At 35.4% G+C, this 27,868-nt stretch overlaps 1 protein-coding gene across 6 annotated transcripts in view; it reads right to left on the reverse strand.

Annotated features, from left to right (window-relative positions):
- ABCA1 (ATP-binding cassette A1) overlaps positions 1-27,868 on the reverse strand; it is a 64,076-nt gene that overhangs the window by 15,486 nt on the left and 20,722 nt on the right. For all 6 annotated transcript variants that reach the window (XM_028072263.2, XM_028072268.2, XM_028072254.2 and 3 more), the window contains 15 exons: positions 24,872-24,978; positions 21,471-21,533; positions 16,738-16,824; positions 15,535-15,633; positions 15,267-15,451; positions 14,079-14,133; positions 13,905-13,976; positions 11,956-12,663; positions 11,660-11,838; positions 10,560-10,770; positions 10,173-10,256; positions 9,835-9,876; positions 9,651-9,747; positions 7,294-7,421; positions 7,115-7,219 (listed from right to left, as the gene is read on the reverse strand). In XM_028072263.2, coding sequence (XP_027928064.2) covers positions 7,115-7,219; positions 7,294-7,421; positions 9,651-9,747; positions 9,835-9,876; positions 10,173-10,256; positions 10,560-10,770; positions 11,660-11,838; positions 11,956-12,663; positions 13,905-13,976; positions 14,079-14,133; positions 15,267-15,451; positions 15,535-15,633; positions 16,738-16,824; positions 21,471-21,533; positions 24,872-24,978 — 2,222 coding nt within the window. The remainder of the gene's footprint in view (positions 1-7,114; positions 7,220-7,293; positions 7,422-9,650; positions 9,748-9,834; positions 9,877-10,172; positions 10,257-10,559; positions 10,771-11,659; positions 11,839-11,955; positions 12,664-13,904; positions 13,977-14,078; positions 14,134-15,266; positions 15,452-15,534; positions 15,634-16,737; positions 16,825-21,470; positions 21,534-24,871; positions 24,979-27,868) is intronic.

The following is a 27,868-nucleotide window of genomic DNA, read 5'->3' on the forward strand; positions in this document are numbered from 1 at the left end:
CGAATTAAGTTAGGCCCAAACCCTAATTTTAAGATTGTATCAAAATCCATTAAGAGTGTTGTTTGTATAGAGAGAGCAAGCCAACCATTGATACAAGATAGAGCTCAAAAAAAGCATACAAATAGGGGAGAACTCTCATAAGTCAAAGTTTGTAAGGTAGAATTAGACCCAAACCCAAACAATAAAGACTCCATTTAAAAGCCGGTTTCGTGAGATTGTTAAAGCTTTGATTACATTAAATAGAGAAATAAGATATGATTTAATTACATCAAATAGGAAAATATCTTAACCAAGGTTATCAAATTCAAGAGTTTACATTAACTAGCTGAGAACTTTGTCAATTCAAATCGTCATAAAAAAAATTATAATATATATAAATCAAATAATAATTTAATATTATATGATGCTATACATAACATTTTATTTTTTTACTACAATATTATTATTATTAGTTTATCATATAATATATATTTTTAAATATTTGTTATATTTTTCTAATATTCTTCTCCTTCTATCATTACATTGGTTTTTTTTACTCTAGTTGATTATATGATATATTAGGCATTAAACAAAAAAAAGAAGTTCTTGGACTTCAATGGAGGCCCAATTTTCCAACATAAGGAGTAAAGATCAAAAGCTAAAACCTTTACTTTTTAGCTTGTGCCACCAGCCTTGTATTTGAAACTAGAAAGAGAAAGGAAATGGGACTTTTGAGATGGCAAATTGTGGAGGAGATTCAGAGCAAAGAGGAGCAGGGTTGAGAAGAAATCAAGAGATATCTATAGGAGAACCCAACATCAACACCCAACACAGACAAAAACTTGCTAGAGCAAACCTGCGAACAATAAATTTTCCCTAGGTGCATTTCGCATAAATCGTGGCCTAGAAGAAACAAACAAATCAAGCATCGATTTTGGCTGTTTCCAAATGTACAACTGAGCTCTCTAAATCTCTAAACTCAGTTTTACGCATGTTTAACTAAGTTTGATTGTATTGACAAACCTACTAATAAACATTCTACTTGTGAGTTAACAAGGTTTGAGGGTGTAGGAACGTAAACTCATACGAGTTTGAGTTGACTGGTGATTTATAACCAGAATCTTAAAATATTTCACCTCATTAGTGATAGATTTTGTTCCTCACTATAAATATGAGTATTTACATGAGTATTTACAAGCAAGTGATCCTAGAACTATCCTTTGTGACTTGTTATTTCACTCTGACTTCCTTTCTTGGGTAAATAATACCATTAAAACATCTTTTGCTCTCCGACAGTCACTATGCCCTATGAGAACTATTGCTCTCTCACAACTGTTACACACTCCAAGCAATTTTGCTCTTCGGCAATAGTTTATGCCTGCTGAGCACTTTTGCTCCCTGGCAGTTCTCATGCCTTCTAACAACTATTTTTGCTCTCCACCAACTAGCTTACCTTTTGAGCATTTTGGGTCTTTGGAAACCCTTAGACCCTTTCAGCATTTCTTTTCTCTATTACACACCTCCAAGCATTTTTTTTCATCTCTACAGAATGCCTGCCTCGGCCATTGAATACTTTTTGCATTTCAACAGCCATTGTGCCTTTTAAGTCTTTCTGCTATCGAACAACCATTGCTTCCTTCTATTTGTCTGTCATTAAGCCACGATTGGAGTAGCCCTTCTTCAGAGACTACTACGTTACTCAACTCATGACCAACCGTTACTAAACTCAAGATCAACTGTTGCAACATGCTGCTAGTTCCTAATGCATCATCTTCATGCGCTATCCCAACACCAAATCAGCACATGAGGCTTCTCCATTGCTGGTTTCCCAGCATGTCATCTTCACACACCTACACAAAATTGATTTGTAATGCTTTGTCATGATTGATTTTGTCAACTCTAGTAACCAACTAGTTGACATGCTAGCCAAATCAGCACGTGAGGCTTCTCCAATGCTAGTTGACATGTTCGCCAAGTTCTTCAAGGAGTCTTATAACAAACATGACACAGGCAATACAGCATGAGGGGTAGTGTTAAAGATATGATATGATTTTATCACATCAAATAGGGAAATGTCTAAATAAATATTTCTCATTATTAGTGATTGATTTTGTTCCTTAGTCTCATAATTTAGGGTAGAATTGTTCAATATATTATTCTGAGAATACAATTCCTATATACAAGGCTAGAATCCTATTTTAGGAAATATAATAATAGCACCTAGACAATCAAATCCCTATGATTCAGGGATACCATCATACACTGCAATTATAATCTGCTAAATAAGGAAATAATAAAATACAGATCCTGACAAAATTAATACAAATAATAAAACATATTCTAACACTCCCCCTCAAGTTGTGAATAAGTATTTTCCATTCCCAGCTTGGAAACAATACTCTCAAAGTTCTTGTTGTTCAGCCCCTTCGTTAGAATATCTGCAAGGTTTTCTTGTGAGGAGACATATGGAGTGCAGACCACACCACTGTCTAATTTTTCTTTGATAAAATGTCTGTCAACCTCAATATGTTTGGTTCTATCATGCTGCACTGGATTATGAGCTATGCTAATAGCAAATTTGTTAGCACAATAAAGTTTCATTGGTTCATCCAATTTTATCCTCAAGTCTTCCAAGATGATCTTCAGCCAGAGTAGTTCACATATTCCTTGTGCCATTGCCCTGAACTCTGTTTCAGCACTGGATCTGACTACCACATTCTGTTTTTTACTCTTCCAAGTCACAAGATTCCCTCCAAGGAAAGTGCAATATCCCGCAATTGACCTCCTATCCACAATTGACCCTGCATAGTCTGCATCTGTATATGCTTCCAACTTACATTCCCATTTCGTTTAAAAAAAATTCCCCTGCCCGGGGTTCTCTTCAAATATTGCACAATTCTTAGTGCGCTTGTAAGTGAACCTCCTTTGGTTGATGCATGAATTGGCTAACTAGACTCACAGCGAATGCAACATCAAGTCTCGTGTGAGATAAATATATCAGTCTACCAACTAGCCTTTGATACATTTCCTTGTCCACTGCAGTATCTTCTTCGGCGCTTCCCAATTTCATGTTTGGGTCAATTGGTGTACTTGCAGGCTTGCATGCTGTCTTACCAGTTTCTTTTAACAAATCAGTGATGTATTTTTGTTGAGATATGAATATTCCCTTTTTAGAATGGGCCACTTCAATTCCCAAAAAATACTTCAATTTTCCCAAGGTCTTAATTTCAAAGTTCTTGGCCAGATGTTGGCCTAACCGTTGTTGCTCCTCCTCATCATCACCTGTCACTATAATATCATCCACATAAACCAGTAACATTGTTACTCCCCTTGACTTAGAGTGTTTAATGAACAAAGTGTGGTCTCCTTGACTTTGTTTAAAGCCTAGACCTATCATAACTTTAGTAAACCTTCCAAACCATACTCGTGGTGATTGTTTTAGCCCATACAATGCCTTTTTTAGCTTCCAAACAGTGTTGGCAGTTGTTTTTCCACCATATCCAGGGGGCAATTCCATGTAGATCTCCTCTTCAATTTCTCCATGAAGGAAGGCATTTTTAACATCAAATTGTTGCAAGTTCCAATCATAATTAGCTGCTAGGGATAATATCATCCTAACTGTATTCATTTTTGCAACTGGAGCAAATGTTTCCATGTAATCCACTCCATAGGTTTGAGTGAATCCTTTAGCTACTAACCTTGCTTTGTACCTCTCAATGGATCCATCAGCCTTGTATTTTATAGTATATACCCACTTGCACCCTAGTGGTTTTTTCCCATTTGGGAGAGCAACCAAATCCCAGGTACTATTTTTCTCTAATGCTTCCATTTCGGCATCCATGGCTTGTTTCCATTTTCTATCACTCAATGCCTAAGATAAAGAGGTAGGTGTGGTTGTAATGTTTAGGCTTGTGAGGAAGGCTTTATGGGTAGGTGAGAAGTTTTTAAAGGATAGGTAATTGGCTAGAGGGTATAGTGGCTTGGTGGTACATTTCCTAGTCTCTTTCCTAAGGGCAATTGGAATATCTAGGTTCTCATAAAGTGGTGTTGAACTGGATTCAGATTCTTGTACATTTGGAAAATCAGAAGTGGATTCCGTGTATATTAAAGGATTAGGGGTAGTTACCTCAAGTAATGTTGGGTTGGATTGTTGGACATGCACAAATTCTGGAATGGCTTTTGTCTTTCTTGTATAAACCAATTTTTTCCCAAATCTTACATCAACCCCATCTTGAGTGGATTTAGTGGGTTCCTTTTTTGTTGTTACACTTCTAGTCTCTATTTCTGGTCCGAAACTTAAGTCAGGGAGCATAAAGAGTTCATCTTCATTTCTTACAGTCTCCCCTTGAAGATGAGCTTGTGGAAGTAACTTTGGTGTTCAAAGAAAGTGACATCTCTTGACACAGAATTTTTGGGATGGGGGTGATAACATTTATATCCCTTTTGTGTTGATGAGTATCCTATGAAAACACATTTTAAGGCTCTAGGATCAAGTTTACTTCTATCACCACTGCGGACGTGGACAAAAGAGACACACCCAAATATTCTTGGAACAAGGTGGTTGGAAGTGGACACATTAGGATAAAAAGAGGACAGAACCTCCATAGGGCTTTTAGAAGCTAGAATACTAGAAGGTAGTCTATTAATTAGATAACATGCAATGAGAACAGCCTCCCCCCAAAACCTTTTAGGAACCTTATGTTGAAAAAGAAGAGCCCGAGTTTGGTCTAGAAGGTGCCCATTTTTCCTCTCAGCAATCCCATTTTGTTAAGGTGTTTTAACACAAGATGACTCATGAATGACACCTTCTCTTTGAAAAAAGGAAATAAGCCCATGATTAAAGTAATCTTTGGCATTATCGAATCTAATCCTCTTAATGCTAATACCAAACTGATTTTCTATCATGGAGAAAAAACACTGAACCACATGACTAACTTCGGATTTTTGTTTTAGTAAGAAAACCCATGTGACACGAGTACAATCATCTATAAAGGTAAGAAACCAACAGGCACCAGAAATATTTGGAACAGTTGAGGGACCCCACACATCAGTATGAACTAAATAGAAGGAAAAAATGCTCATATTATTACTAACTGGAAAAGGAACACGTTTGTGCTTAGCAAGTTCACACACTTCACAATTGAGATTTGCCACATCTAAGTTGCTAAAAAGGGAAGGGAATAACATTTTTATGACCCTAAAGGAAGGATGTCCAAGGCGACAGTGATGTAGGAAGACCTTCTCCCTGTTGGTCTTTATTGAATCAGAGAAAAAAGAGGTGTTATTTACCAGGTCTGGAGGCAGATTTGGATGGTCCAAGTAATACAAGCCATTCCATTCTCTAGCATGTCCAATCGTCTTCCCTGAGTACTTGTTCTGTAGAAGACAAACATTGTCATAAAAGATAACATTACATGAGAGATCTTGTGTGAGCTTTTTTATGGAAATCAAACTAACAGACAATTTAGGAATATGAAGGACATTTTTAAGGGTTATGGATGGGCTTATTTGGACTTCTCCTTGACCTGCTGCAATCATCAGAGAGCCATCAGTTGTGGATATTTTCTTGTTGCTAGGGCAAGGGGTGTGAGAAGAGAAATGTTTAGGTTGGGTGTAATGTGGTCGATAGCCCCAGATTCTAGTATCAAATATGGGTGATAGTTTTTATTTGAGGCATTAAGTCCAAAAGAAGGAAACTTACCAAACGTACCTGAATGTGCCAGAGAACAACTACCTGGAGACTTGTCCAACTTGTTGAGGAATGATCTCATCTGCTCTACTTCATCCTGGTTAAGGTGAATCACTCCTCCTTTGTTTTCTTCATTTGTTGCAGCCCCTATGTGTGCTTGTCCTCCCTTTCTAGTTTTGTCTCCTTTTTTCCCCACTCCTTGTCACGATTTTGGGATCCCCAATCTCTACTAGGTGGCTTTCCATGCAGCTTCCAACATTTATCACGAGTGTGGCGAGACTTGTTACAAAAGGTACACCATACTCCTTCATCTTTCTTCTCCACATTGGCTATCACAACTTCAGCAGTTTGTTCTGCCATGTCAACGTATTGCAGCCAATAGCAATTTGATTGTTGCGAGAGGAAAAAAAAACATGGCAGCAGCAATGAAGGCTGACTACCCTAAAAAAGAAATGATTGACAACAATGAAGGCTGTTCTGAGACCTTAAAGGGATGGTGGCAGCACTGAAGGTTGTTGTCTAGGGTTTTGGTGTGCGCAGTCACAGGCGGCTCCCAGGATTTGAGAGCTCTGATACCATCTCATAATTTAGGGTAGAATTGTTCAATATATTATTTTGAGAATACAATTCCTATATACAAGGCTAGAATCCTATTTTAGGAAATATAATAATAGCACCTAGACAATCAAATCCCTATGATTCAGAGATACCATTATACACTGCAATTATAATCTGCTAAATAAGGAAATAATAAAACACAAATCCTAACAGAATTAATACAAATAATAAAACAGATTCTAACACTTAGCATAAACTAGAGTAGTCATGTGTACACACTCCACAATTACATGGGAATAATAGATATTCATTCAAGCTTGAGGGGGAGTGTTGAGTTCTGAAAAGATATAGCTGAGTTTTTAGGAGATATTACCAATCTCTGTAATTATTACATCTAAGATATTATTATAAGACACTAAAAGGAGATGTGTAATCATTATTCCAGGGTAGTATAGCTCTATTTGTACCCTCTTCCACTAGTGTGTGTGTATATATATATATATATATATATATATATATATATATACACACACACACAGACACACAATGACAACCCATGACAGTGATCACTCATAAAATAACATAAAATATCCAGATCTATTACTCACCACATGTGATAGAAAGAAACCGGTCTAATTTTAGTATCCACTTATCATGGAAACCCTGAACGCTAAAGCAGAAAGTAGTGACAGTAATAAGCAATTTAGAAAACACAAAATTGGGAGCTCAAAGGCTTAAAAAATTGTGTTTCCATTTCCCATTTCTTTTACTGAAAATTAGTCCACCAAAAATATTTTCTCCTGCTTTTTGGTGCTTCAAGAAAAAGAATTACCCAAGTAAGGCCAAATAAATCATGTTGGAACACTTGAAGAAAATTGAAGGGCTTACCTTAAGAAAAGAATTGGTACTCATTGTTGATGGCATGAGTCCCATAACGAATGAGATAACCATTAGTATCAATCCAGTGAAAAAGTGGATCAACAGAACCACGTTCTGTAAAATAATTGAATATCTTAGCATTTATAACAAATTAAATTAAAAAAGGACAAAACAAGATCTACTCATACTTGAGCCATGGTGTGGTCAAAAAAGAAAAATGTAAGGCAATAGGTTGATGATGCAATTGCAAGTCCATATTCCAATAGCATGAGAATTGTTGGTAGCAAAGAAACCCCTCCGACAAACTGTTCCAGACCTACATTCAGGACCAAGAATTAGCAGTAACATCCATGATACTGTAAGATAGAAACCGCAATAAGGGGATTAAGGCATGGCAGTATTGGGGTGCATCAGGGATCATATTTCACACCTATTCAACCACCTGAGAAAATCCCAGGTGGTGATGCTTCTAATATTTTTTTATTAGTAATAGAAAGTTTAGGGATAATGCAGGATTGAAAGGTTCTAACATTAAAAAAACTAAATATACCAAAAATTTCACTTAACGGAGTAAAGCTGTCTAAGAAATCAAATTTATCTATCATGTTATGCAAAGGCTCTCTCCAATGTGAGAAATATATGCAAATAAATAACACTATTATATTGTCCTGAAATTTAATTCATACTTTAATACAATAATGAAGTTGGAGGACGATCAAGATATGGAGCAGTTAACAGCGTTCAGTACTATATCAAGAAAAAAATGAACTAAAAGATAAATCATATAAATGAGAGCTTTTTAATATCCTTTAAATATCTCTCAGACCAGCAATAGATCATCTCATGTGAGTTTTCCACTTTTAATTCTCTTTCTTTACTTGGCCAAGTAACATGAAAAACACACAAGCATCTATTTCCCATCACAAACCCAACTCTGCAGGTTGAACTTAACACAAAAAAAAAAAAAACGCACATATTTCATTAAGGATGAAAACAAACAGCTTAAGATCAAATTCAATACTTAACTTCTGAGAGAAAAGTAGTTTTAATGTACAGGAATCAGGTAAAATACGAATTCAGGAATGATACAAACATGCTGGAAAATCTTCCCTAAAACTAAGATATTCCTAATGGAAGAATGAAGCCACCTTTGTTGATCAATAGGTAGGGAAGAGAATACACAGTAAGAATCAGAAAAAATAAAAACTGAATGATTGAGAAAAGAAAACAAAATACTGAAAAAACACCTATTAGACGTTGAGATAGGTGAAAGAACAAAAGATAAAACAGAGCAATGTCGGATTTGGCGAGAACAGTGACAAGATATCCCATAAATGGCTGGAAAATGTTGTGTTATTATGGAAATCACACCAGAGAAAGGTTGATCTTCAAAAGAGATGGTCCTCTGAGAGAGAAGGGCACACAAGTGCAGGTGGAGATTGGGTTCATATGTCAAATAATAGAAATGGGGTGAATCCCAACATTCTCTAAAATAGCACCATACAACAACATCTAAGCCCAAAAGGGTTATTTTCATTCATGGGCAGTGATGGTGATGATTTCATGCAAAAGAAGCCACAATTCAGACCCGCTTCTACACATATGCTCCAACAAAGTCACAGGGAATTGGCAGGAATGTGATGGAACAATGCTAAAGTGGAGCTATCACGTGTGAATGACTGCTATGAATAAGAAATCCTCCAAAAGTATTGATTATCTTTATTGTTTTTGATTGAAAAGAAATCCTCCTAAAAAGATAAAAAAATTAAAAACATTTGTTTTTGATTAAAACAAAAAGGGAAATTCAAGACATAAGGCTCCCACCTGGCAGGTATTAGAGTTAAGAGAGGTTACTTTTGTATTGATTGATAAAATGTACCAAGGAAAACAAGGATTATCTTTATATAGAGAATGAAAAGAAACAAAGGAGATAAAAACAACTATAACAAAACTATATCAAACTGAAGACAACACCAAAAGTCTTGGAGAGGTACACCTATGACCTTTAGCTCACAAGACAATAGTCTTATTGCACCAACGTTTGCTTTTCCTAATAAAAGAATAGATTTTATTGAAAGAGATGGTAAAAGTACAAATGAAGTAATTTGCTTGTCAAAAAGAAATAAAAGAACAAAGATAGGTCAAGTAAGCCAAATTAGCCAATCTCTCTTCATGATATTGTAATTTTAGTAAATAAGCCATAACCAGAGTATAAGATAGGCTTGGTGGTAAAGTTGGAAGGGAGGGTGGCAGAAGTAATGGGTTCAAGTCCCCCCACTAACACTTAGGAGCTATAAGGTTGGTTTAGTAGGTTTGGAAGGGAGCGTGGGAGAGGTTCTGAGTTTAACTCCCCCAATTAACATGTGGGAGAGGTTGTGGGTTTAACTCCCTTAATTAACATAATACTAACAACTAACATTTGACGATCTAAAAACAAAAAAACGTGAATAATCTATTAGACTTGGGTTCGTGATCAATATTAGTTTTCCCAACAAATTAAAAATGCAGATAAAAACTAATTATTAATAATTATTTGGATACATACCAAAGATATAAAAGAGAACTATGGCAACAGAGGCAGGAAACAAGAAGCTCACAAAGTCCCAAATATATGTAGAAGCCCAATATGACAGGATAGAAACCTAATTAGCAAGTTCAACATTAGATGAATATTCATCATGAGATAGAAAAGTAATATTGACTGCTGTCTCTTTTGACAAATTATATACCCCGCTGATTAGTTGTTGCTGCTTAGCTTTCACTTCACGTTCCTGTATCAATCAAGATAAATGTTTAGAACAAAGAAACAAGCAATTCGAGAATGTCATTAGTATTTGACACTCTAGAGTCAAGAAGTTCCCTCTTGTTAAGTCATAACATGTCAAATGAAAAAATATAGACTCCTTTTAGAAAAGGGAAAATTTGAAAATAAACTCCACAATTATCTAAGATTACTATGAAAGAAACTTCAAGGAATCTTCTAGGATAAGTTCTGTTTTATAAATTGCTCCTGGAGGAAGAAAACGACACAATTAAAAAGACAGCAAGCAGGTTTAACACAACTTACCTTAACAATTGAAACGGCAAATGAGGCAGGTATAAAAGAGAACGCAATGTTGACAATAACTGCAGCAGAGAAAGCATCCAGATCCTACAGAATTTCATAAACAGCTTATCAAATCTTTAGTTTTCTGTATAATGTAAACGGCATTGGCACACAGCCATATTAACCCATCATTATTTAATTGTGCTGATAAGTATAAAAGTCAGTGTTAGGTGAAAATATGAAAAATAAGAACCATAGAACTAGAAAAGAGCATGAACTACAAAAACATTGCAATATAAAACGGCATTGCTCCCAAAAGCCCAAAGCATGCCCATCAGTACTAACTGGATAATGCCTCATGAGACTTAGAATATCCACTTCGGTGAAATCAAATAAATATAGGCTTACATGACGTTGTAAGCGCTGGCTTTGTGTTGTTGGCAGAGGGTGGTTGCGTGTTCGAATTGTCATATTTGTGTCTTGAGTTGCAAGCCTAAGAATTGCAGAATTCATCAAATTGATAAAGGTGGGAGCAGCATGTTGACAAGAACAGTTGTGTAATACAGTGTATCCTAAGCTTCCATCATTACTTTGATCATCCATCACAATTGCCCCATACCTGAATATCAGAACATAGCAATTAAACAACTAATCTGTCGTATAAAAATTGCATCAGTGGTTTATCTCAGTTGACATGTAATAACTTTATTAAAATAGCACAAGTATTTGTTCACTATTTTATTGGAAAATAACTATAAATCCCAACTGCACAAAAGTTTAAATATGACAACTGATCCCCCACAAGCAGAAAACAACAGGACCAACATCTGGACACAGCATAGACTCACATCAGGCTTTTACCAAAGCAAACTAATTCATGAATACAATTTCAATTTTTGGACAGTGACAGCAAGGAAAAGCATTAGTACAATATTGACTTCTAATGTTAAAAGAAATCGCCCACGATCTCCATACGGATGTAAATGTTAGTGAAACTCACATATAGATATCAATGAAAAAAATATAATCATAGATTCCATTAAGGAAAAATTGGCTTCATTTATTATAAAAATAACTTCAGTGTAAATGCAAAATTTAGCCGACACGTTACATAAAATTTTCTCAAATTTCTCAGATGGTACCCTTCATGTACGTTAGCAACGGGAAACTTCATAAGCATCAATCTTAAAATAATGAATACACAAACAATGTTGAACTAGGGCAAAATGGTCGGTGAGCTTTATTCTTTGAGAAGCTTATCTTTTCTTGTCCTGTATTCATATAAGCACTCCTATTTTCAAATAGATTTCGATTGTACTCTATAATAAAATCAGACACAGAAACATTGAAAAAGGGCACATTATAATCTCATTTTCATGACTAACATGGATTTTATGATAACATCAACAATATCGATGGTTAGCACTAAAACTTTTCATAACAATTGCTTGACATTTGTTAAAACAGATAAGATCTAAAAATGAAGAAAGAAATTCATGTTTTCACACCTAGATTGGTAGGATTCATTAAAACTAGACATCAAATATTCACTCATAGAAAGTAGAGCAGGTCCCAGATTTGGTCCCGCTACTTCCACTGCATCAGCCGATGCTTTTTCTGAATCAGGGAATCTGTATGAGCTCGACTTGAACCTCTGTATCCAACCTCCCATGACATTTTGTGCTACCTTTAACATAATAAAAATTTCAGAACAACTAGACTCCAGTTTTTTTTAGCAGCAATAATAAGTCTATGAAAACAGAGAAAAAGAAACATAAGAAACGGAGTTAAATCAGTGACAAACCTTTTCAGCAATTGGAAAAGAAAGATTAAATGGAATTGGACCTCCACCACCACCACCACTCAATAAAGGATTAAAGTGAGAAGTTGAAAGGGTCAGCGATTGCTGATCAGGATGTGGCTTGAGCTTAAGAAATAGAAGACCAACAAACAGGAAGAGAGTAGGAATCATTAGTTGGAAAATAATTGTTTTGTGATCTCTGCGAGCAGATATTGCCCTTTTAATGAATAAGGCTTTAAAATGCTGCCAAAATGTTGACCTAGTAATGAGACAACAACTGCAGCAATGCATACCCAAGAAGTTGATAAAACTAAAAAATGTAGCAAAAGTTAACCGACAAGCTCTTCCCAACATGGTAGACATCAAACCCGGAATCCTCTTATAATTTCCAAGAATTTTAAGACAACTTATTTTTGTGGAAGCATCCTCATTAGTAGGAAGTGAAGCCACAGAGTCTGATATCAGAGAATGGTTATTTTCTTCAAAGCATTCAACCTCATCAGCATCACATCCTGCAACTCTTAAAAATACCTCCTCCAGGGTTGTTACAGATATGCCATAGCTTTCAATACCAATATTGTCTTTTTCACTTTTACCACTCAATTCCATGTTCGAAACTGGTTTTTTCATGCATCCTTCAATTTCCCTAAACATCCTCTCAAAGGCTGATGAGGATGCCATTGGAAGCCTGAAAGAAATCTCAGTTCCAACCTGGAAATGTGTTGAGTAAGGATAAAATGGAATCAACAATCATAATCTCATATACAACTAGAAGTGAGATAGACAATTAAATTCTTCACAAAAAATTAAGGGAAAAGAAAATCAGGGCTTTGGATACTGTTAAACATGAACTCACCAATATTTACACAATCAATTATCATGTTCATCCTGTTCAAGTCAAAAAGTTATGATTCTTCTCATGAACTATATAACATGTAGAAAAAGTAGGCAAGTGAGCATTCATCAACTTCTATTTATTCCTATTAAATGAATAAGACCATGTTCCTCTCCATGCATGGCATTATGCCCCACCAATGCTCCCTTGCCCTTTTCTCTAACTGACTAAAAAATGCATTTAGGACACTGAGAGCCCCTTCAACTATAGAAGAAGGGATCCTGAGAATAGGTAAAAAGTAGTTTCAGATAGATTTTACATAAACTCTTCAAGTAGAAGCTTTTTCACATTTTATTACAATTTATACTTGAAAGTTAAAAGAGTGCTTATTACAGCTTGAGAAGAAGCTCTTCGCCTTACAAATATATAGCAAGAATATAGCATATGTTCATGACTCTTAAGGATTTAGATCTGATACAGCAATCTACTATCACAACTAAGGAAGTGACTGAGACAAAGAAAGAAAAAATTGATATTTTTGTTAAATGTAACAAAATATATGGGCCTTTGTCCATCTCTTTGTATCTTCTTTGTATTTGAGACACTTATATATGGGCCTTTGTCCATCTCTTTGTATCTTCCTTGTATTCGAGACACTTATATATATACAATGTTCCTCTGTTGGAATACATAGATTTTACAAGAACAACTTAACAAGAATGACAATATTTTAAAGCCGTGCACTATGTATATGATGAGTTGGTGTTCGTTAGAACAAAATATTCAAATTTTCAAAAGGAATATTTGAATCTGGATCTAATGTAAGGTAAAATAATCGTCGTTGCCACATTGCTATACTCAAACAATTTTTTTCTGAAGGTATTTTTCTAGTACACTAGAGACATGAATACCAACAAGGCTAACCTGTGATATTTTTATTTTAGAAGAACCTACCTCTTGATTAAAATAAACTTCCTTCATTAGCACACACGTACTCACTACAGAGAGGGAAGATCGATTCTCACGCACATTAACATTAACATTAACATTGACACATGAATACATGTATGATGTTGACATTAACGGGTATCTCAATGAATAATACTGAGGAAAGTACCTCGCTTACACATGTTGCATTTGGAACATGACGGTATACTATATCACTAGCAATGGATGCCGTGGGAGCTGACTGAAAGCACAAGACAGAAAGAAATACAAATGAAAACAACTAAAGCCTTTCAATTGTGAACCATCAGATACTAGAGGAATTAGAGTATGTAAGTGAACAAACCTTCACAAGGGTTAGAGTATAACCAACTCCATAATAATGCTTCAAGAAAAGGGAACTGCCAACAGATCAAACAAATACTTGAACTATGTAAGAAAACAAACAATTATTTTATTAATAAAAACCACACCAATTACATTCTCATCACACCTTTATGTTTAATAATAAATCTTTGTAAAATAAGAAATTAAAAATATGTCGAAATGAATAGGACGGTTTATGAAGATATTTTCTCATATTATGGAGATATTGAAGTTATTTTATTCTAAACTGGTACTTATAACATTCCTCCTAAAGTTGCTAAATAAATATCTATCATTCCCAACTTTCTTGGAAGCTGCCCAGGAGAAGCCCTGTATTGAAAATGTCCACTATCTAAAATCCTGTAGGAAGACGGGTTGTAACCACAAGACCTCTGTCAAGAGTATCATTAATGAAGTGTTTATTAATTTAAATATGTTGGTATGCTTCTAACATTCATAAGCTATAAATGTATTAGTGTTATGTCTAAGTCAGTTTTTATTTCTATTTCATTTTGTAGTAGCCGTGCCATTTCATCACTGCTCTGTACTCCTTATTTTCAGTTGTTTGTAGTTATTCAGTTTAAGAGGTTACCCTGTTTTGTAACCATCAGTAACAGTTTTGTAACCGTTTGTAACTGTCTTTTCTTTTCTGCCTATTTGTTCTAATGTGTACAAAACGTGTAAAGTACTTTTTCAGTGACAATATGCTACACTAATTTTCAGTACGTTCACCCAGTCACAAGACTACTTATTCATATATTCAGATTATGCCTTTTCCTTTTATGGTCAAACTCTAATAGAATGAAATGGAAAAACTTATTGCTAACTTAAAGGGTAAATACACTAAACTTAATCAAAAGGAAAATAGCCTCCCTAAAACTTAGAAACTAGAAAAAGAACACTAATGCTTCTGAACTTAGCTGCCCAACACCCCAACATCTGGAGAAAATGCGCGGGGCAGGGCACACAAACCTACACCATGCCATTGATATGTCAAGAAAACCTGTCTAGGAGATAAAGCATTTAACAAGTATTACTTAGATTTCCAAATGGACTTGCCAAGAGTAAACTCTCTAGCAGGAATTATTACAAAATTACAATACCAGGAATCCTTCAGAATAGCACCAAGGCATAACAATATGTAAGAAAAAGTGGAAATGAAATTAACCTTCCACAGCATTTCAGAGAGCCATTGGCCATGATCGCTATCCGGTCACCTAATTCATCCGCTTCATCCATAGAATGTGTAGTTAGCAAAATTATCCTGCCCTTCTTAATTTTTTTTATTAGCTGCCAAGTCAAGCGCATTGAGTATGGATCCATTCCACTAGTAGGTTCATCAAGGACTATAACCTGTCCAGTAAATCATCCAAAAGATTCCATGCAGTTTTGTTCAACACATTAATATAAGAATGTGCTGTCGATGTTAATCCTACCTTACTGTTGCCAATCAATGCAATTCCAAGAGACAATTTCCTCTTCATGCCACCAGAAAGAGTTCTCACAATACTGTTGATTTTATCAGCCATGCCCACCTGTTTATGGAATAATGTTATCTAAAATTCTGTGATGATTGGATTGTTTTGCAAGTTAACAATGACAATGCAGTGTTAGTTATTGGTAAGTTTTCAGGCTTTCATGATTTGCTGGTCTATGATGTCTCAGTTATCCCCCACCCATGGACCCTGGATTCAGGTCATAACAAAGACACATACAAAATAGGAATGCCCGGAAGCTTTCCTTGATTAGTAAACAAGCTGAAACCTAAACACTATTTAATATTTTGCATGTGCAATCAGCATAAGTAAATACACATTTATATAACAATATCTTTTATACTTATATTTTACAAACTATTTATAGCAAGGAAAATGCTTATTACATACCCAAGACTTGGAAAAATAAGATTATAAGAGTAACAATATCTACATCATCAACTACATAAGTTTTACCAATTCAACTCCGTACAAATCATCAATAAGCCTTTCTCAATCATACTTATTGTCGGAGATTAAACCTCAGTCAGGCCTTGGACCCTAGATTTTCAATCCTAGTTATATATACAAATGTGTGTGTGTAAATTTAAATAAAGTAAAAATATCATTTAATTATTACATTTTAACAAAAACATTCTATTCCTTTTTAGTTACCAATATAGTGATTAGTGTATTTATTTATCATTTCTACATCAATTGAAAGACAATTTAAATGTCTTTCTAGTAGTTTTTCCTTCACAACGTTCTCAATAGTTTTTCATACTGATTTAAGAATTAAATATACTTTTTAAACTTGCTAATGGATAAAATTATGGAAATAAGGGATTACCCAATAAAAAATTCTAATATCTCTCTATAATAATTAGGAAAAATATCCATTGAATCTACACATTCTTTTCAGCTGATTTTAGCCCCCGTACTTTCTACATCTTGGTTCCACCTCGTTTCTATTCAGTAACTGTTTCGTCAGCTGTCTTTTCTGTTTTGCTCAATGAATATTTTCTGATCTTTATATACAGAGAATAGTCAGTAAGTCATTGTATTCTTATCATTCAAGGAACTAATATATTTTTCTTTCTGCTCAAATACTTATGGGTGTTTGTTGTAAAAACTGCTGTTAAAACTTGTAATTACTCAACTTACCTCATCAGCCATATTAATAACAGCATTGTCCAACAAGTGTTCCTCCACTCCCTTTAATATGGCAAATAGTTCTAAATGTTCTCTAACCTGGGTAAATTCAATGAAAGATTTCAGCATATAATACATTCTAAAGTTGAAAAGGCAATTTTAGCAAAAAAATAAAACAAAAGTAGCATTGCAATCCAATCATGCATCCGTTAGAAAGGTGTGGATGCACAATTATCGGGGAAGACCCCCTAAAACCTGTTACACAAGCTGCAATGGACCTACTAATTTGTGGCAACAACGGTAAGATTTTCGGAAATTGGAGTGTTTAATGTTTACTATCTTTCCAGTAGTTTAGTTGATGTTAAGTATAGTTCAATGTATCTTACGAAGTTGGGACTTTTTAACTGTTCTCTTGAAAATAGTACCTGTTATTTATTACCCTTGCAATCACTCTTGCTAAAAATAAGTCAATCTAGTGAGCGGAAAAAAATACTAAAGCACATTCAGAAAATTTCCTCTCACATTTTCTCCAAAGGACCTATGCAACATATACATGGAATTGATAAATATAGCATGTAATATACATAAAAAAGACATAGTAACAAATAAAATAATTAAAGAAAAAGTTACACTTATTTCCTAAAATGTACCAAACCCAATTAGTTTAAGATAATATTTTTCTTCCAATTGGCTTCAGAAAATGCACTGAAAAACCACTCTATACTTTTTGGAACTATGTCTCATTTTACAACTTATCCCTTACCCATGAAACATTTATTCCAGATCCAAACTGTATTTCAATTTCCGCAAATGTTTTTAGAGGCATTTTCTGATAAAAATCAGAAACAAGCTATGCAAGAGATAGAGGCAGGAAGTTGTGATGCCTTAATTAGGCTTAATTACGTTTAGTTCTTGAAATATAGGATAATTTTAGCTTTGATCCCCCAAATTCAAAAAGGTTTTTTAGTTCCTCAAAATTGAAAAAATATGATTTTAGTACCTAAACATTTAATTTGAGACTTGTTAGATATTGTTAAGATATTGTCAATCACAATATCAAACAATATCTTCTATTTATTTTCAGTTACTCTTGTACCTCTCTCTATTATAAATAGATTACCCTATGTGTGGTTTATACACAAGGAAGATTAATATCAAACCCTATTTTCTTTATTCTCAACATGGTATCTAGAGCTTAAGGAATTTTTTTCGTCGCCGCTGTCGTTGCCTCTGCCGCCGCCAGAGTGCTAGTTCTGATCGACAACCTTGAAGCCGCGCCTCCTCCATGGCGTCTTCTGCTGCCTCTTCCAATTCTGAAATCTCTTCTGGTGTGTCTGACCCATCCATCTACACTAACTATGTTAATGTACACTTATCCACTGACAAGTTAACTGGCCCTAATTATGCCACATGGTCATCCGACGGCCGATTATGGCTTAAGAGTCAAAGGTATCTTGATCATCTTGTCCCGAAAGCACCTACTTTATCTCCTGCTGAGAACGACCGTTGGGAAACCATTGATGCTCAATTATGTGTGGTTCTCAAGGGTACTCTTGATCCTTCGTTAAAGCAACTTTTTCGTTCCTACGAAACATGTGCTCAAATATAGGAGCATGCCAAGTTATTATACACCAATGATACTCGACGTCTCTATGGTATCTGTTCCAAATTTGCAAATCTTATTTCCTCTAAACATCAAGACTCTATGACTGATTATATATGGGCAAAATTCATGATCTTTTTCATGAGTTATTGGCTCCTTCCCCCGACTCTGCCACGGAGATCGAACAACGCTCAAAGTTCTTCATGCTCGAAACAATACACGGGCTTGCTAATAAATATTCACATATTCGTGATCAAATTTTCGGTTCCCCGGTTGTCCCCACCTTGACTTCAACCTGCTCTACTCTTTTGCGTGTACCAGAACAACCCAACACTGATACACCTGCTTCTGTTGATGATTCTTTTGCGTTGGCATCTCATCGTGATGACCGGACTCGCCCTCGCAAACAGGGAAAAGGGCATCCTAAGTGTGAACATTGTGACAAGCTCGGTCACAAGATTGACAAGTGTTATGCATTACATGAGTGTGAACATTGTGGCAAGCCAGGTCACAAGATTGACAGGTGTTATGCTTTGCATGGTCGTCCTCCTCGCTCTGCTGCAGCTGTTCAGACCAACCTTTCCCCACCTTCATCTACTGGGGATCCTCCTTCTTCTGTTCCATCTGATACACCTGCTATATTCAACAAATTTCTCAAATGGTATAAGGATCAAGAGTCTTCTAGTTCAACTGCATCTGTCGCTCACACAGGTACATCTTTTGTTGGTCTGACTCGATCTTCTTCTCCTGGTCCTTGGGTTTTCGATTCCGGAGCCACTGATCATATTAATGGTAACAAATCTTTGTTCTCTTCTCCTAATCATTTACCTTCTGTTACACTGGTTGATGGTTCTAGAGTCTCGTTTCATGGTGTTGGCACTGTTAAACTTTTCCCTTCTTTAACCATTGATAAGGTTCTTTATGTCCCTGGGTCTCCTTTTAACCTGTGGTCCATCAGCCGTCTGACGCGTTCTCTTGATTGTGTTGTTTCTTTACCAAATTTATTTGTGCAATGATAATGGCTTTGAAAGAATGAGAAAAATATTCACAGCCATAAATTGTTTAAAAGAATGAGAAAAATATTCACAGCCATTATCAAATCCTTTGCCAATCACTTGTTTCGAACTCCGATTCTGTAAACACACAAAATTGTTGTTAAAAGAAACAACACAATCAAGAGAACGAGTTAGACGACTGATGGACAACAGGTTAAAAGGAGACCCAGGGACATAAAGAACATTATCAATGGTTAAAGAAGGGAAAAGTTTAACAGTGCCAACACCATGACACGAGACTCTAGAACCATCAGCCAGTGTAACAGAAAGTAAATGATTAAGAGAAGATAAAGAAGAGAACAAAGATTTGTTACCATTAATATGATCAGTGGCTCCTGAATCGAAAACCCAAGGACCAGGAGAAGAAGATCGAGTCAGTCCAAATAAAGATGTACCTGTCTGAGCGACAGATGCAGTGGAACTAGAAGACTCTTTATTCTTATACCATTTGAGAAATTTGTTGAACATAGCAGGTGTATCAGATGGAACAGAAGAAGGAGGATCCCCAGTAGACAAAGGTGGGGAAAGGTTGGTCTGAATAGCTGCAGCAGAGCGAGGAGGACAACCATGCAAAGCATAACACCTGTCAATCTTGTGACCTGGCTTGCCACAATGTTCACACTCATGTAATGCATAACACTTGTCAATCTTGTGACCGAGCTTGTCACAATGTTCACACTTAGGATGCCCTTTTCCCTATTTGCAAGGGCGAGTCCGGTCATCACGATGAGATGCCAACGTAGAAGAATCATCAATAGAAGCAGGTGTATCAGTGTTGGGTTGTTCTGGTACACGCAAAAGAGTAGAGCAGGTTGAAGTCAAGGTGGGGACAGCCGGGGAACCCAAAATTTGATCACGAATATGTGAATATTTATCAGCAAGCCCGTGTAATGCTTCGAGCATGAAGAACTTTGAGCGTTGTTCGATCTCCATGGCAGGGTGGGGGAAGGAGGCAATAACTCATTGAACTCATGAAAAAGAGCATAAATTTTGCCCATATAATCAGTCATAGAGGCTTGATGCTTAGAGGAAATAAGATCTGCAGATTTAGAACATAAACCATAGCGACGTTGAGTATCATTGGTGTAGAATAACTTGGCATGCTCCCAGATTTAAGCACATGTTTCGTAGGAACGAAAAAGTTATTTTAACGAAGGATCAAGAGTACCCTTGAGAACCACACATAATTGAGCATCAATGGTTTCCCAACGATCGTTCTCAGCAAGAGTGAGAGTAGGTGCTTTCGGGACAAGATGATCAAGATACCTCTGATTCTTAAGCCATAATCGAACGTGGGATGACCATGGGGCATAATTAGGGCCAGTTAACTTGTCAATCGATAAGTGGACATTAACATAGTTAGTGTAGATGGACGGGTCAGATACCAAATGAGATTTCCGAACTGGAAGAGGCAGCGGAAGACACCATGGAGGAACTGGAAGAGGCACGGCTTCAAATGGGCGTGAGGCAACGTTGTTGCTCCGATGGCGATGATTCTGGCGGCGTTGAGGTCGCCTGGCCTAGATGATCAAAACCGTATGGTCGCCGGTCGGAACTGAAACTCTGACGACGGCGGCAGTGGTGGCGGTTGCAGCATCAAGGGGAACGAAAAAAATGCCAAAAAATACCTTAAGTTCTAGATATCATGTTGAGAAGAAATAAAATAAGGTTTGAGATTAATCTCCCTTATGTATAAACCACACATAGGATAATCTATGTATAATAGAGAGAGGTACAATTAAAAAGAGTAACTGAAAATAAATAGAGTAAATAGAATATATTGTTTGATATTGTGATTAACAATATCAAACAATATCTAACAACAATCATCATCACAGCTACACGATAATTGAGATGCAATTAACAATGGCTGAAAATCCCACCAAAATGAAACAAAAAAAGTACTATAAAATATTGAGGATATGAATATGAATCAGCCTTTTAGAACAATACAGCAATTAGTTATAGAAAAAGGACAATGATTAATAATTAGAAGTTAGAACTACCATCCAACAAATACGTATATTGCAGGAAATAAGTAATCACAATACAGAGAATAAAAAAAATAAAAGCATACTTCTACTTACTGTTAATTCAGGAAAGAGTATATCATGTTGTGGGCAGACACCCAAAACCTTCCGTATCTCATCCTACAACACAAGATGATTGCATTTTGAATGAACACAAGCTAAGAGCACGTGGTCAGCAAGAAAGGAGAAGTAACAAAACAAAGTCAGAAAGAGGATATCGATGCATTTATAACAGAGTACAGTTTTTTATTGTTTCTGTTGCAATTGACAATATTCAGTTTCAGTTATTATTATGTTGATATCTTGTATGTGATATCTGTTCAAAGATTTATTCTGATATCAGTACAGGTTTAGCTTCTGTTTCAGATCAAATCTTCTATTTTCTCAGTTTTCCATTTACTTTCTAGTTTTCTCAGCTTTAATGTACTCAGACAAGCCTCATATCCCTGAAACTGTGGTTCGGAATTCCCACTCACATTAGCTCATCACAACATAAGGACTAAAGTAAAAAATATATGAACCCTACTAATGAGTAGATAGATTAACTGGTTTTTATTATTCCACCTTTATCTGTAGAAGGTAATGTCAATCATCAACAACACAGTCTTATCGAAATAGGTGAGGTTGGCTGCATGATTCGACAACGTCACTCAGCTTGGTTAAACATCAACTCTTCAGAGATATTAATTATGAGATCTAAACAACTTCCTCTATTGTCCTTCTGGGTCTCCATCTCCCCTTTTTCAAAGGTCTAAAAACTATACAATCCAATCTCATTGGTGCTGCCAGTGTGGCCTTCTTAGTACATATCTGACTCCAAATCACTTTAACTAATTCTCTGACATTTTTTCCTAAGTCAGTGCTACATCTATATCTCCTCAAACACAATCATTTCATATGCTTTTTTTATTGTTTAGCCACACATCCACCTAAGCATTCTTATTTCAGCTACTCCACCTTTATCATGTTATCCCTCTAAAGCCTAACATTCACTACCAAAGTTTGCTTCAAGTAAATACTGTCCATGAAATATATCAGGGCTATCTTATTTGTCTTAGCACGCATTTAAATTAGCATATTGTGTGTTCTCTAATGTTTATAATAAAACACTATAGAGAGAACTTTTGTCAGAAAAGCCCATATCGTCAAAACGTTTTTAGTAAATAAACATGCACTACCATTACTATGCTATCTACAACCGGACTAAGTTGACATATAACTGTTATTTAGGTTGATTTAGAAGTCAATCTAAACAGGACATGCAATTAAATTCTGCATATGAAATTAAAAGCTTGAAGTTATGTCATTTGTTGTAAGTAGAATACTAAATGCATTACTAGAAATTGGTAGAATATTAAATATATTACTAGAAGCTAATAGAAGTTGTTAGAAAGTTCTAGAGATCTCTTTCTAATTATTACTTTAGGATTGGAGTTCTCTATATAATATATATAGAGACTGATGTACTGTTTCAAATGAATTAATTCTTGAATAAAAATCTTCTTTCATTCATAATTCTTCCAAGTTCATTCATACATGTGTATCTGCTCCCTCATAGTTGATAGTGTTAGGACACTGAGTTTGGGCTAAAGCCCAACAACTAAGCTCAACAGGGGAGGGGTTTCACCCAGATAACTTCCCTCCGCACCCCAAAAAATTTCAACATACCCAGATTACACTTTTTCTATCATATGGCAATGGACTAGCCACACCATTGTTGGTTTTTGCTGAGGTTGGTGGGAAGAGCTCGCAGAGGAGGGGAGGTGTTGACAGGTAGATTTTGACACACTGTTTGATCTGAATTGAAGATCATAAAGCCAGAAGGCAAGTAGATCTTGAGTTCTGGTTTTTTGTTCCAGGCAGCATGGGGTTTTGGTTCGGAGTTCATCCCACATTGTGCAATCCAAAAATGTTTCAAATTGTACAATCTAGAAGTCAAAAGTAGTTACTTCTATAATGCACAATCTGGAAGTCAAAATTGTGTTCCAGATTGCACGATCTGAAACACATTTGTTTAGGTCAACTTTTACTTCCACTTAGTTTATTGTGTTTCTTATTGGAGGAAGTGTAATTCCATGGAATAGCAAGCAGATTGTTGTTGGATCAAATACAGAAATAGAGCATTGTACTATGGTTCATACTACCAGGGAACTTGCTTGTGATAATCAATCAGCTTTGTACCTTTATTCAAACCCAAACTTCCATTACCAAAATAAACAATAGAAATTTTGTCATAGAAAAGATTCTTTCGAACACCGAGGATACTTATTCTGTGAGTTCCAAGGATTAATTATTAGATATCTTAATCAAGGTCTTACAAGGTCCTACCTACAACTGCATACATATATAACAAGTTGGATGTATATAATATATAATGTACAACTTGAGGGGGAGTGATGGTTGTGTTTGTAATTATATGCTATTCAGTCCTTCTATTCTTTCATATGTTTTCATAGTGTCCATAAACAGTTTAGCCTGTTATTGACTCTAAAACCCTAACCATTAGGAAATTCATTCTGTTTCACGTAATATATTTGTATTAGTGTTATCAAATATAGGCTATTGTCATGCCATGGCTGAGTTATAGCTTACCACCACAATATGGCAGAGGCAATGAAGGTTTTCCATTGCAACCCATTGCAGCTGCTTTGGGTGTCACAGAACAAATATGCAGGAAGTTGAGGAGTGGTAGCACGACACTTGCTTTCAAAATGAAGGAAATGAAGGAGGAGAAGCCTCCTAACCCGAGGATGTGAAACCCTAATCTTCTCTCTTTTCTTACTAATTCTCCTCGAGGAATAAACCTAGTCAGCCCAAGTGCTTTTCTTTTCTTTTTGAAGGAGTTGGGCTATCCAACCTATCCAAACCAAACATTACAACAGAATATTAACCTAGGGTACCTACCCACATTACAGCAGCCTCTATTGTTAATGTTATTGTCTTCCAAATTCCTTTTCATTCAGCACCACCCACCCTTCCTAATTCTTTTTTCTTCTTTTCCACTCAAATTATTTTCTGAAAAAATTTATCACCCATTTTCCAGCAACACAATGGTCATTGATATTTTCTAGACATGATATTATTATTAATTATGGTGGTCTTCTATTATTATCACATTACAATTATATTTCTGCATTTTTTTGAATTATCTATGTGTATATGTTGTACATTGTTTTTGTCCACAATGCTTCTGCTATAACCCTTTACGGCTTCCAATATGTTTTCAAAAATGATTTTTGGGTCCCTAATATTTTCAGTTATCTGATATCCGTAACACTTTGGTACACACAACTCAAATCCCAATTCAGATCATCCAATTGACACATACACACTACATTAAATTACCATTGCTATGACACAAGACTGTAATTACTTAATAGTCTACTAAATTGCTCAAGACATACTATTTAGGACTAAGAGCTCACAAGAGACTATGTAGCACCTGACTTAAAACTTACAATATCTGATACAATATTCTTTCCAAATACCAAAGCATCCCCAGAAGTAGGAGGAAGCAGACCAACAAGCATTGAGATTGTCGTGCTTTTACCCGCTCCATTATGTCCTTGAAAACAGAAACAAAATCATTGAGCAACAATCTCCTATCCCTATCGGTAATAGATAAAGCTTATCAGCAAATATAAAAGTATATTAAGAATGAGAATTTGACATCCTTCTAAGAAAATAAAACCATTAATAAAAAGAACAATGACAAACACGGATGAATGCATATTAATGAGCTACACTCTTGAATTACCCTTTAATTTGTTATTCCATTGAAAAAAAATCATTTAAATTGAAATACAGAATGTAATAATGCTCGGGTAATAATGTTGGGATCATTAGATCCTCATGATACCATAATGAATTTCAGAAATGCAAAAAGCTGAGGATACAGAATTTTGAGAAAGAATTATGGTATTTATTGAACTGAAAGGTGCAGGATAAAATTATTTGTACTATTCCAGAATACTTGAAATTTGCTGTCATGTAACAGCTAACTAAGCCACAAACTGAATTCCAACCACTGTAAACTAACTATAATCCAGTAAGATGGCCCTTGTGGAACTGCACCGACACTATTACTATACCATGTATTAAAAATAGGTAGTTGTTAACAAGTAAATCTTAAGTCTAATTGAACCTTACAAAATTGGTTTACACTAAGGTTGTTAAACTTGAGTTTACGTAAACTCATGAGAGTTTCATAAACTCGTATCTTAAACTCATAAGAGTTTACTTCATACAAAAAAATATTAAAATACCTATAAATAATATAATAATTTAACAATATATGATGTTATAAATGATTTTTTATATTCCTTTAGTGTTTATTATTTTTAGTTTATCATATTATATATTATTTTTAAATATTTTTCTAATATTATTATTTAAAAATGATTTTTTAAATTTTTTAAGTGTTTATTATTTTTAGTTTTCATATTATATATTATTTTTAAATATTTTTCTAATATTATTATCTAAAGTCCGAATGTGGTGGCCCAACCCGTAGTAGCTTGTTTCTGTACTGTTGCCCTAGACACATCAAAAGTGGAAATGGAAGTGGCACCGCAAATGCAGAGTCAGTGACGACCAAATGGAATCCAACAATGGTGACAGCGAACGAGCAGCAAGGCGAGAACGACGACGACAGCGAGTGCGAACGGGTGAGAGAGAGGCTGATTCGTGCGAGAGTGTGATTTAGAAGCAATGACTATGTGATGCTTAATCCGATGAGTTTCTTTCCTAAACGCCTCCATACGACTGGGTTGAAAAGATTTATCGTCGAACTCGCCAAATCGTAAGCAAACTCGCGAGTTCGAACAAGCTTAACAATTCTACATTTGATTGTACCAATCTTACAAGAAAAACGAGTTTGCTTCCAAGTTGACTCAGAAATCAAGAGTGAGCACGTAAACTCGTTCGAGTTAACGAGTTAACTCGCGAGTTTGATAACCATGGTTTACACATTATATACCGTAAATTGGTCTTATCTCTAGTCAATGTAGTACTTCCAACATACCTTCTCATGCTGAGGCATATACATCTCGATGTTAGACAGTAATGGCCGGTCTGATAGCGAGTGGAACAATAAACCGAACAAACAACAAACTTTCGTAGGATAAGTTATAACCCATGGCTCTGATACCATGTAAAAAAGTGAAAATAGAAGACTGAATGATATGCCTCATTGTGAGTCATACAAACGGTTGAACACTGCTAAATTTTCAAAACCAAGCCCTAAGAGTCAAACCTTAGTTGTTTTCTTCTTCTCTGCCAACGGAAATGTTTGGAACGATTTCTCTTCCTCTTTCCATGGCTTTCCTGACAAAACAGCTAATGTCTCTAATGCTGAAACTGTTAAACCAAAATTCACTAATGAAGGATACCAAGAATATCTGAGGTTGAAATCCAATAGCTTGGCACAATCAGCAATAAATCACAACTTCTCAAGAGCTTGCATCTCACAATATATGAAAGGTCAAAGTCCTTCGATAATTGATCAAGTACTTATGAGCACATTTCCAATAATACCTCCTTCTCACCCCTTTCCTTTCCAAAAAAATCAACATTTCATCACCTTAGCCAATGGCTCTAAATCTCCTCCGAAGGAGTAGGTCAAGTTTCATTTTCTCCTTCCCTAAATGTAAAATTGGTTCTTTTTATTCCTTCTTGTCCCTTCAATCCTATTTCTTTTAGTCAATTAATCAAGTCCTTAAATTGTTCAATAGTAACCATTGATGCCAATTCCTTTGGAATACAAGAATGTGGTTCAAGGTGACTGATTGGAGATGGATATAAATCTGGAGGTTTGCACTATTTTAGACTAGTCCATGTGTGTCTTATTTTGTTTTTCTATTTGCAAAACATTTACATGAACATACAAGCCATTTGCATTTGTCAAAATTAAAAAAATAAAATGGTTCCTGAACTTAGAAGTCTTTAGACGTTAGAAAGTTAGTCATGTCAGTTAGATAAAGATGATAGATCTTCTTTTCCAAAAAGATATGAAAGATTTGAATCAAGGTGTAGTTATGTTTTTTCCATTATTAATTCTGATATTTGGACACCAAGTCATGTCTCATCTTTTGGCTTTAGGTATTTTGTTACTTTCATTAATGAATATTCTAGATGCACGTGGGTATATCTTATGAAATATCGTTCTGCATTGTTGTCTACCTTTATGTCTTTTTTGAATAAAATTAAAAATCAAATTGGAGAAGTAATTAAAATTTTTCGAAGTGACAATGCCAAAGAGTACTTTCCTAATTTTTCTAAGATTTCTAAGTTCACACGGCATTTAACATGAATCTACTTGTCCCCACACTCCTCACCAAAATGTCACTCTATAGAGAAAAAATAGGCACTTGGTTAAGACTACTCATACCTTATTGCTTGGTTCCAATGTGCTGGTCTATCATTTGGACGATGCTATCTTAACTGTTTGTTTTCTT

This window comes from Vigna unguiculata, chromosome 1 (genome assembly GCF_037176805.1).
Source record: "Vigna unguiculata cultivar grain cowpea cultivar isolate G323 ecotype 2 chromosome 1, ASM3717680v1, whole genome shotgun sequence".
NCBI lineage: Eukaryota > Viridiplantae > Streptophyta > Magnoliopsida > Fabales > Fabaceae > Vigna > Vigna unguiculata.